The sequence below is a fragment of the Vulpes lagopus genome, chromosome 10, assembly GCF_018345385.1.
Source record: "Vulpes lagopus strain Blue_001 chromosome 10, ASM1834538v1, whole genome shotgun sequence".
In the NCBI taxonomy this organism is placed as follows: domain Eukaryota; kingdom Metazoa; phylum Chordata; class Mammalia; order Carnivora; family Canidae; genus Vulpes; species Vulpes lagopus.
In genome coordinates this window covers 67,082,135-67,092,658 of record NC_054833.1, presented here as the reverse complement: position 1 = coordinate 67,092,658, position 10,524 = coordinate 67,082,135, and the positions used below count along the sequence as shown (strand labels likewise).

Here is a 10,524-nt window from a genome sequence, read left to right as displayed (position 1 = left end):
TGGAGGCCAGGGTGCCCCATACAGAGAAAAAAAGTCTGCCTACAGAGAGAGAGTATGAAACCAAGGAGAGTATTAAAAAAACAGTGGGAATGTGAAGAGAGAGAAAACACTAGAGATCTTGTTTTAAAATCCCTGAATCAGGGATCCCTGGGTGACGCAGCGGTTTAGTGCCTGCCTTTGGCCCAGGGTGTGATCCTGGAGACCCGGGATCGAATCCCATGTCGGGCTCCCGGTGCATGGAGCCTGCTTCTCCCTCTGCCCATGTCTCTGCCCCTCTCTCTGTGTGTGACTATCATAAATAAATTTAAAAAAATCCCTGAATCGTGGAATGCCTGGGTGGCTCAGTCCTTTAAGTTTCTACCTTGAGCTCAGATCCTTCATGCCTCCCAGTCACCCCCAACCCCCCGGCCCAGGGCTCCCTGCTTCACCCTTTCCTCCCTCATGCTCACTCTATTTCTCTCTCAAATAAATACCAAAAAAAAAAAAAAAAGAAAAAAAAATCCCTGAATCCAAACTTTCTGGTTATGTGAGTCCCAAAATTTATGTTTTCCTCCCTCCCCCTCTTTTTTTTTTTTGCTTATACAAGACGTTTTGACTATTAGAGAAACCATCCCGTCCTAGTGACTAACGTTTGTTAGGCAATTATTGTGTAGCCGGCTGAGGGCAAGTGGTCCACCTACACAAGCTCATTCAATTCTCACCAAAACCAGTGGTGGAGACGCTACCTCAATTTTACAGACGAGGGAACTGAGGATCTAGGAGGCAAGGAAGTTGCTGCGCTCTCCCAGGGAGAAGGTGGCAGGTGTCTCTGCCTCGAGTTTGTTGACACTCACAACCTCTTGTTCTCCCACTTCAGACTGATGGAGAGATACTCCGGGAAGACTGGCGAACCGCATTTGTTCTATTTGGAAGATGCGGGCTTGTTGCTCTATTTTGGTAGAGTCTGAGTTCTTTAATGCAGTTGGCGGGAGAAAAGGAGCACGCAAATTCCCAGCGTAGCCTCAACTCCCAGCACGTGCCCAGGGCCGAGCAGAGCCCGGTACCCCCAAAGCCCAGGTGTGCGCGGTGCACCCGCGCCTGAAATCCCTGGGGAGGAGGCGCGGAGCTGGGGGTCAGGTGTGTGTGTGTGTGTGGGGGGGGTGATGGGAGGCACGGGGCCAGGGAGGGGGGGTGATGGGAGGCACGGGGCCAGGGAGGGGGGTGCAGGGAGGACGGACCGCGGGTGGGGTGGGGGTGATGGGAGGCACAGGCCGGGGGAGGGGCGGGGGGTGGAGCGAGGCACCAGGACCGGGGTCGGGGGTGGGGGGGGAAGGAAGGGGGTGGAAGGGGGCGGGGCGTGGAGGGAGGCACAGGGTCGCAGGGGCGGGAGGGGCCGGGGGTCCGGGCGGGGGCGGGGGCCGGGGCCGGGGCATAGAGGGAGGCGCGGAGCCGGGGCGGACCTGGCGTCCCGGCACAGAGGTCCCGGGTTCCCAGACGGCTCTCCGTCGGTTTTCAGAGCTCATGGCCACTGCGGATTCCCGGCCCGCGAGGCCCGAGAGCGCCCACACTGCGGCGGCGGTGCACGACGTGCGCCCGCGCTCGCCCCCGGGCAGGCGGCGCGCGCTGCTGGACCCCGCGGCCACCGGCCAGCTCGTCAGGCGCGGCCCGCCCGGGGCGGAGACTGCAGCGGGGGCGGGGGAGCTCCCTGCCGTCCGCCGCCTCAGCCCGCTCCTGCCGCAGAGCGCCAGGCGCATGGAGGGGGCCGTCGAGGAGTCCCGGCCCCGAGGAGCCCCCGGGAGCCCGGGGCCCGCCGCCCCCGAGAGCCCGGGGCCGCGCTGCCCGCTGCTGTCTGGCTTCCGCGAGGAGCTGCGAGCGCTGCTGGTTCTGGCGGGCCCCGCGGTGAGTAAGGCGGCCTCCGTCGGAGGTCGGGCCCGCGAGTCGGGGGGGCCCCGGGGACCTGGGGTGCGGGGGGGGCTGAGCGAGCTGGCGGCGGGCGGGCGGGCGCGGCCCTCCGGGTGCCTCCGCGTGCGTCCCTGGCCGCGCTCTGCACGGTCTCGCGGCGCAGCTGGCGCAGCTGGCACAGCTGGCACAGCTGGCGGCGGGGGGGCGGGGGGGCGGGGGGGCGCCCGGGCATCCGAAGCCCCCCACGGAGCCGGGACTTGCCCTTCTAAAGGCTGTCCTGGGTGCCTTCCCTGGGCGGGGATCCGAGCGAAGCAACTTTTTGGAACCACGGGAGACTGGTCTGAATACTAGCTGTCGAGTGGGGGACTTCAACCTTGAGGCTGGGGGTTGAAGGTGTAATTCTGTGTCTCACATCAAGATCTCCAAATTCCTCCTAAGTGCTCAGGTCAACTCTGCACGAGGAAACCAGAGGCACCCTGTCCCACACTCGCTTTCTCCGTTGCTGTGTGTGGGTTTGTTTTTTTTTTTTAATTTTTTTATTTTTAAAATGTGGTTCTCTTTGGGGTTGAGGTTGCTTATCACTACCTTAGGGCTCTTTCTGCATGATCTGCTTAAAAGTAATGTGGGTTTTAAAAACCACAAAAAATAAAATCTCATCCCTGTTCTCTTGCCAGTTTGGGTGATTTTCAAGTCAACAGAGTACGAATCATTTCATTGGATAAGAAGAACTCGTTGTGATTTTAAGGTGTGAATAAGTTTTTGGCCTTTAAGTAGACATTCCGCACCTGGGAAGCCTAAGGTGGACAGGTGCGTCTTCCTGGCATGGTGACATCACTGTTTCTGGAATCATGTGATACCCGCTGTGGTGTCCATGGGGGCAAGAATAATACCAGGGACAAAGCCAGGACACGAAAATGTATCCAGCAAGAAGGTGTTTTTGAAGATCTCTTGCAAAATGGAAAGAATGTGTGGTTTGCAATCTCTGTACCTGGGGCCCAGTTCCCTGCTCTGGTCTCAGAAGGCAGGTTAGGAAAAAGATGTGTCGACTTGAGTAGTTCCCTAACGTATTCTAGACTCTGCTTCTTCATCCGTAATAGGGTATTAATTCCCCCCACCCACCCAAATTCTCTAGCAGCGTTGCTGTGAGAAAGATCTCTATAGGGCTGTTATTTTTTTAATAATGTGACAAACACCACAAGGCAGTTTTATGAGACCCAGTGTCTCCCAGGAGGATCCATCCTTCATCTCTGCTGGTCCCCGTAGTAACTTGATCCCCCTTGATGTAGGGAACATTCCAGGTCTCTAGGGGTGAGCACTGGACCAACATGCTGGGCCCTTCATGTTTGTAGGTACACTTGTATGAAGATGTGTGTGACTGTGTTAATTACAAATGTCATTAATATTTGTCCTTGTAGAAAGGACTAGGAAACCAAGACAGCACCAAAAGATCATTTGGGTAATTTCCTTCCAATCTTTTATATATGCATTTGTAACTGTTTTACCCAATGACATTTTAGAGTTCTTCACCTGTTTGGTCTTTAGGAATTGTATATGGAGCTTCTCTTGGTCTTTCTATAGGTCTATTCCATCTGCTGTGAGTTTTCTATTTTCTGAGGAGCTTGACAAAAGAGGAGATGCCTCCTCCTTTTCCCATGCTCTCCTAAGGATCTACCATCAGTTAGGTAGGATGCCTGGTCTGAATCTCCTCTGTCTTTCCCATTCACCATCTCCCTTCCAGGTCTCTCGTGAACATTGACCCTTGAGGATCCAATGTAGGCTTCAGACTCAGGTGTTCGGATTTACCTTACCTCTCTCCTGAGCTTCATTTTACTTAATTTTCTAAAAGATTTTATTTGTCTGACAGCACAATCAGGGGTTGTGGGAGTGGGAGAAGCAGGCTCCCAGCCTGAAGCTGGGGCTTGACTTCAGGACCCTCAGATCATGACCCGAGCTGAAGGCAGATACTTAACCAACTGAGCCACCCAGGTGCCCATCCCATTGAGCTTTAAATGAAGCCTGTAAAGAAAATATTCACGACACAAGGGAAAGAGGTGTGTATCAGAATACATGTCATTACACGTCCATTTATTTTGCAGGAAGCATAGTTGGAGGCTTAGCTGATGCTACTTAGCCTTGGGCATTTCAACCATGTTTGCTTTTTGTCAGTAGGATTATATCTCTCTTTGTTCTTTTAAGTATTTTATTTTTATTGCCAGGCTCAGCCAGAGTCCTAAAAACTAATTCCAGCGAGGGATTGCCCGCTGTTTAGGAGCACAGGCTATGAGCAGCATTAGTGAGGATGTAAAAGAAGTGGAATATTATGAGCCGAACCCAAGGGAGCTGTGTGGAGGAAGGATGACCCGGAGAGGGGAGAGGGAGCTGGAGAACCTTACCTTCTAGGGCTGCAGGGCAGAATGAGGAGAGTAGGCCCCCGCAGGGTGGGGACATCTGGATGGACTGGCCAGACTACACACAAGACATGGAGGGTACTGGTTTGATTTTTATCCAATGGACAGTGGGGAAATAATCTGAAGAGAGCACTTGGTGACATCTGTAAGATGCAGTAGGAGCAGGTTGCCAGAGGCAGAAGACAGTCTAGGCTGAGGTGATAAAGGTCTGAAAGAATGAGAGGCATTTCAAAAGGTGATGGGTGTGGGGGCAGGTGTGCACAGGAGGCCTGGGGTTGGTCCAGGACCCTCTCTCGCTCCTTCCCATCCTGTCCCAGGTTTCCTGTCTCTCAGCTGTATGCATGTCTTCACCTGCCTTCCATCATGTTCCAAGCCTGGACCATGGCAGCCTCTAACTGTCCTCTTTCCTCTTCAGGTCATGCTGCCCCAAATGCTCCTCCACTTGGAGTCAGCCACCAAAGTCCTCTTCGGATGTGCATGTGAGCTTGTCACTGTCTTTTCGCTGGTGTTGGGAGATCCTCTGGGGTTTGACTCCCATCAGTCCCTCGGGTCTCCTCTCATTTCTCTGTCTCTTAGTGGCCCTTCACCCAGCCTTGCCTCAGACCTCCCACCTTTCTGCTTCATTTCCTCTGCCTGGAATCTTCTCCCCAGACAGCCCACCTTCACCCGCCTAGTCACCATACAGGTTTCTGCAGAACTTCATTTCTCCCAGAACCTTCTCTGACTCCCAGGCTGCTGTTCTCTTAGAGCTTGTCTTCTTGGTAGTGGCCATCATATGTGTAATTGGTCGTGTTATCCCATGTTGAGCATTTTTCCCTGCTGTTTGGTGGGTTCCATGGGGGTAGGAGTGGAGCAGTGGTGTTCATCTTACTTCTCTCCATATCCCTGGTGCTTGGCATGAGCTTTGTGCTCCAAAGATGCTGACCATCTGCAAGTCAAGGGACTTGGGTCCTCATTGCACCTCTGTTACCAGCCAACTCTGTGACTCTGGGCTGGTGGCTTGGCCCACCTGTGTGAATTTCCCCATGTGTCATAGAAGAGGCTGTGCCTCTTCTGACCTGGCAGCTCCTTCCAAGGGCTGACCTCTTGATGCCAGGAGTGAGTGTTCAGGCATCCCTGGGAAGGGGAGGGAAGACCAGGGCTTCCAGAAGTGTGTTCACACAGCATACTGGGCAGGCTTATTATACCTGTTGCCTCTGGCATCTGGCCCTGGAGAGCACCCTTCCAATGCCTTCAGGGAACAGAAGTGGCTCCTTCTTTAGACAGCAGTGTGCCCCATGATTGGGGGGGTGCAGTTTAGGAGAATCTTGTCCTTGACCACCATGTCTTGACTGGTGTGGGTAGGATGGGCATGGAGGTGTTGAAAGGCAGATCCTACAGCCCCACCAACGTTTGGATCACTCTCTCGAGCTACAGTGGGTCATAGCCCACTGAACAATATCTCCAGGTGATGCTCACCTACATGAACCACAGCTGTGGCCAAGAGCTCACCCGAACAGCTTGAAACCAGGATTTAGGAACAAGTACGCGGTTAGCAAATACCCACTCTGGAGCCAAGCTCTTCTTGGGACTGAAGGTCAGAAAAGGTTTCTGTGTTGGGCAACCTCAACCCCATGTTCCTGCCACCCCCTAGTAAGGCTATGGCAGCTCTGACAAAGAAATAGTTTTAGCATCTCACATGGATGAGCTTAACTCAGTTGGGCTTCTGGCGTTTTGTCTAGGAAACATGACTGTTCCCACCCTTGGACTGGGCACTTGCCCTAAGAAAATGCCTTGTTCCCCACCCAAGTACAAAAGGTGTTGTGTGAAGTTCAGTTAGTCATAGCAAAATCAGAGAAGTGGTCCAAAGGCCTGATCCTTGAGAAGACTTAGTTTTTATAGGAAGCCATGAGAAACAGCTTACACATGGCCTGCAGGGGGACCTGCAGGGGGACCAGGGGACTGTGTAGCAGAAATAGGACATTCCATGGGAAAGGAGAAAACGGATTCCATGACATACCCATTTGCAATAGCTTACATGCATAAAGGTTGAGAGGATGATGACCTGAAAATATTTCAAGTTGATAATGAGTTTACAAAAAAAAAAAAAGATCCTGTGACCTTTAAAGTTATAAAAGTTCTCAGACCCCAAGCTTCTCAGAGAACATCCAGAAGGGTGGTGACGGCCTAGATAGTGGCCATCCCTTGGGACAGGCCTTTGGCAGGGGTGGGGGGTAGGGGGGTGGGTTCGTAGGTTCTATAGAATCTCATTTTCCATACTAACTTTTTTTCTAAGATTTTATTTATTTATTTGAGAGAGGGAGAGCACAAGCAGGGGGAGCAACAGGCAGAGGGAGAAGCAGGCTCCCTGCCATGCGGAGAGCCCAACGCGGGGCTTGTTCCCAGGACCCTGGGATCATGACTGAACTGAAGGCAGATGTTTCATTGCCTGAGCCACCTGAGCACCCTTCACACTCACTTTTTTATTTTCACTCTTGCCTCCATCTTTTCATTGTTTGCTTGCTTTTGCAATACATTCCAAAAGCATCCTTTCCACTCAGTGGCAAAAGGTTCTGTTGGTTGAGAAGCTGTGTCACTGGGGGCCAAAGAGTGGCAGAACTTTGAGCTCAGAGCAGAGGAATCGGTTTCCCTTGAAAGATGGTCAGAGGTAGCATTAGCATTGCTGATTGGACCAGTATAAGCATCTCATGCCCCAGCTTTGGAAGTGGCCCATGAGGCAGACACCAGCAGCAGTGTGTCTTGAGGCACCTGTTCTGTTTTCTGGGGAGTGGGAGTTGGAGGACACCCCTTTTTGGACCACGTGAGCCTCCGCTTTGCCGAGAGGTACTGTACTGCTTACGTCTGGCAGGTGGTGGTGGTAGGGTGTGAAGTGGTTGGAAATCACCCTAAGGAATTAAGGTAAGTGTCCAAACATGTTGGTGGAGCAACTCATGGTAGTTCCTGGAACCATGAAGAAAAATAGCTCAGTTTTCCTTCTTGACTTTGCCCTCCTCTCCTGAGCCTTCCTAGGGTTTAAGAATGAAACGTGCTTGGCAGATGAGGGGATGTCTCATCCCAAGGTTCCAGAGCCCACTGCCCTTGCAGTTGGATTTCCCTATTTTCACCTCAGGTACTCCTGTCTGTGGAATTTGCTGGCTTTTGAAGGCTGTATTCCCTCCAGGCCTCACTGGGAATTTGAGATAACAAGGCGATGATCTCAGAAGACAGCTGAGAATTTCAAGGGGAAGATATACCTGTGATCTATGGCCTGAGAATCTAAAGTGAAAAAAGCTGGGAAGTTCTCAAAAATGGGACGCTGGGACAGCCTGGGTGGCTCAGCGGTTTAGTGCTTGCCTTCGGCCCAGGGCGTGATCCTGGAGACCCAGGATCAAGTCCCACATCGGGCTCCCTGCGTGGAGCCTTCTTCTCCCTCTGCCTGTGTGTGTGCCTGCCTTTCTTTCTCTCTGTATGTCTCATGAATAAATAAATAAAGCCTTAAAAAATGGGATGCTGATAATGGTTGCAAATGAATGTTTTAATTAATACTCTCTAAGAAGCCTACCAGAAGTTGCACATTTGCCTGTGAAAGTTGGCAGAGGCTCACTAATGGATTTTTCTTTACCTTTTTTTTTTTTTGAAAGATTTATTTGTTTATTTGAAAGAGAAAAAGAGCATGAGTGGAAGGCACAGAGGGAGAGGGAATCTCTGTACTGAGCCTGGGGCCCGACGCAGGGCTTGATCTCACGACCCTAAGATCACAATCTGAAACCAGGAGTCTTGACACTCCAACCAACTGCACCACCCTGGCACCCCTGGTTTCTTTACTTCTGACTGTGGAGTAGACGTGCCCCCTCCCTCCCCCAACCTTGCGCTGTCCTCCCATTGTGAGGGTTGGCACTTACCTGAAGTTCCTTTTCTGTCTCTTCCAAGTTCTTGGCCCAGTTGATGGTGTTTCTGATCAGTTTTGTAAGCTCTGTGTTCTGTGGCCACCTGGGGAAGCTGGAGCTGGACTCTGTCACCCTTGCGATTGCGGTACGTATGGGACTTGCTAACACACATTTCTGAAAGCTGAGTTTCCTCAGGCTGCTCTTAAAAAGTACCACTCTTTAATGGCTTAAAACAGCACAATTTGTTAACTTACGGCGCTGGAGGTCAGAAGTCTCAAGTGGGTTTCGCTGGGCTAAAAAACAAGGTGTGTGTTGGGCTGTCACCTTATTTCTGTTTGCAACAGTAATTCCCCCCTGCTAGGTAACCCCACATTTTCCAGGTTCCGGGGATTAAGGCGGGACCTCTTTGGAGGACGCTTATTCTGTCTCTCACATCAGTGAATTTGTAATCCATGGAGCTCTGGCCCTTGCCCCCTCAGTTCCATCTCCATGATATAGAACTAGAAGATGAAATCCTGGATCCTAGTGTCTAAACCTAAAATTGGGAGGATCCCCAGATCCTCTCTGTATCCTAGGTCTGAATCCTCCAAACCAAAGAGAGCTGTCATTGACCTCTGCCAGGGGCTGACTGGCTATGCATGGTTAACTGGCCCTGCCAGCTTGTTTGGGGTGGCCAGCTAGGTATTTCGGGGAAGATGGAGGCAGCGGCTTTCAGCAGGTGTGTGTCCCTGTTCTTTTCAGCCTCTCCCATCCCTCCTTACTGCTGCCCCACTAAGGTACACATTCTTACCTGCCTGGGCCCTCTAGCCATTGGCGTTTGCTATCTCTGAGCTGTGCTAGACTACCTTGAATTGGCTCCAGGTATATATGGATTGTGTTGCTTTCAGGGAGCAACATGGGCAACCCCAGGCTTCATTCCTTTTGGGGTTTTAATGTTTGGAAATCTGGGGGAAGAAATGCATTCAGCAAGCCTCTGGCAGATGCTCTTTAAAAGAGCCAAGGAAGTGTAGGAAAGTTAGTGCTTTAGGGTGAGCCTAGTCCCTGCAGACTCAGGTGGACATAGCAGGTTCCAGACATCCTATGATGCCATACCCTGGTGTTGGGGATGCTGCCCTGGGCTTCCCAAAGTTTCAGGGACCCAAGGGTTCAGTTGGTGACCCTGGTCAAGAGAACTACACTTGGAAGCCCTCTGGCCTTGACTTCAGAGGCCTGATTCTGAGCCCCTAGAGTCCTTCGAGATATTGTAACAGGCCATCCTGGGTCTTCAGCAAGTGGATTTATCTAGAACTGCTACTGTGCTATGTTGCATTCCCCTTAAGGAAGATTCAAGTTCCTCTGAAACGGGATCAAAATGCTTAGGACTTGTGAAAGAAAAAGGCTTGGTTATAATCTCTGGTGAAATTTTTTTTGTCTTTAAACTTGTGCACATCCTTTGATTAAACGGGCCCAGTGGATTTGTGCAGGGGTTCCAGGGGAGAACAGAGTTGAGTAGGCTGATTTGGGAGGCTTTCTGGAGGCACGCAGCTGCCTCTGATCAGTGCGGACAGAGAATTGTCTTCCTGTCTTCGTTTCACTCCATTTTGCCTTCTTGTGTTTCTTTCAGATTATCAATGTCACTGGTGTCTCGGTGGGCTTCGGCTTATCTTCTGCTTGTGACACCCTCATGTCCCAGGTAAATGGAAGCTCCAGGTGACCCTCACAAGTTACCCTGGACATCTTCTCGTGAGTGGAGCTGGGAGGTCCCCACCAGCTGCAAGGGAGGGTTTTGCACCCAGAGGGAGGAATCCCCGACAGCAAGCCCTGCTGTCATTTTGTCAGCCATCATTTCCACTTCTTTGAAAGGTGGCCGGATGCCTTGCAGGCTTGTGAAGCAGTGTTTATCTGTATAGCTGCTTTATGCTACCTTTTGACCAAACGGGACATTTTGTACAGGCCCCTCTCTCCGCTTTCACATCGTTGAGTTTGGCACAGTTCCGTGGCTTTCAAACTTGAGTGCCCATCTGAGCTCCCGGGGTGGGGGGCTTGTTAAAACAGTCTGGTGGACTCCTGCCAGTGGCATGCTGGTAAACATTGAATGACCAGGTCTTGGGTGGGAGGAGGGAAATGTTCTGATCTGCATGGTTTGCTAATTCCAGTGGCAGAAGTAACTACTTTCTCTTATGGCTAGTCTCAGGTTAACCACTCAGATGTCCCTGAACATGGCCCTGGGGACAGACGTGTAGGGTTTGGCTTTTGGAAGCCTGTAGGAGCTGGCTTGGGCACACTGCTAGCCCTACCCGAGTTTCTGCTTCACTGGGTTGGGGGTGGGGCCCAAGATCCTGCAGAGGTCTCATGAGGTCCCAAGAGGTCTCATGAGGAGATTTTAAAAC

At 51.8% G+C, this 10,524-nt stretch overlaps 1 protein-coding gene across 4 annotated transcripts in view; it reads left to right on the top strand.

Moving 5' to 3' along the window:
• The first annotated feature begins 885 nt into the window (after positions 1-885).
• Positions 886-10,524, top strand: part of LOC121500269 (multidrug and toxin extrusion protein 1-like) — a 37,319-nt gene continuing 27,680 nt past the window's right edge. For 3 of the 4 annotated variants that reach the window (XM_041771845.1, XM_041771844.1, XM_041771842.1), the window contains exons 1-4: positions 886-1,116; positions 1,496-1,878; positions 8,199-8,300; positions 9,759-9,827. In XM_041771845.1, the coding sequence (XP_041627779.1) occupies positions 1,501-1,878; positions 8,199-8,300; positions 9,759-9,827 (549 nt within the window). In that variant the 5' untranslated portion in view covers positions 886-1,116; positions 1,496-1,500. Of the gene's footprint in view, positions 1,117-1,415; positions 1,879-8,198; positions 8,301-9,758; positions 9,828-10,524 lie in introns of those variants that run through there. The other variant, XM_041771843.1, reaches the window with a different exon arrangement.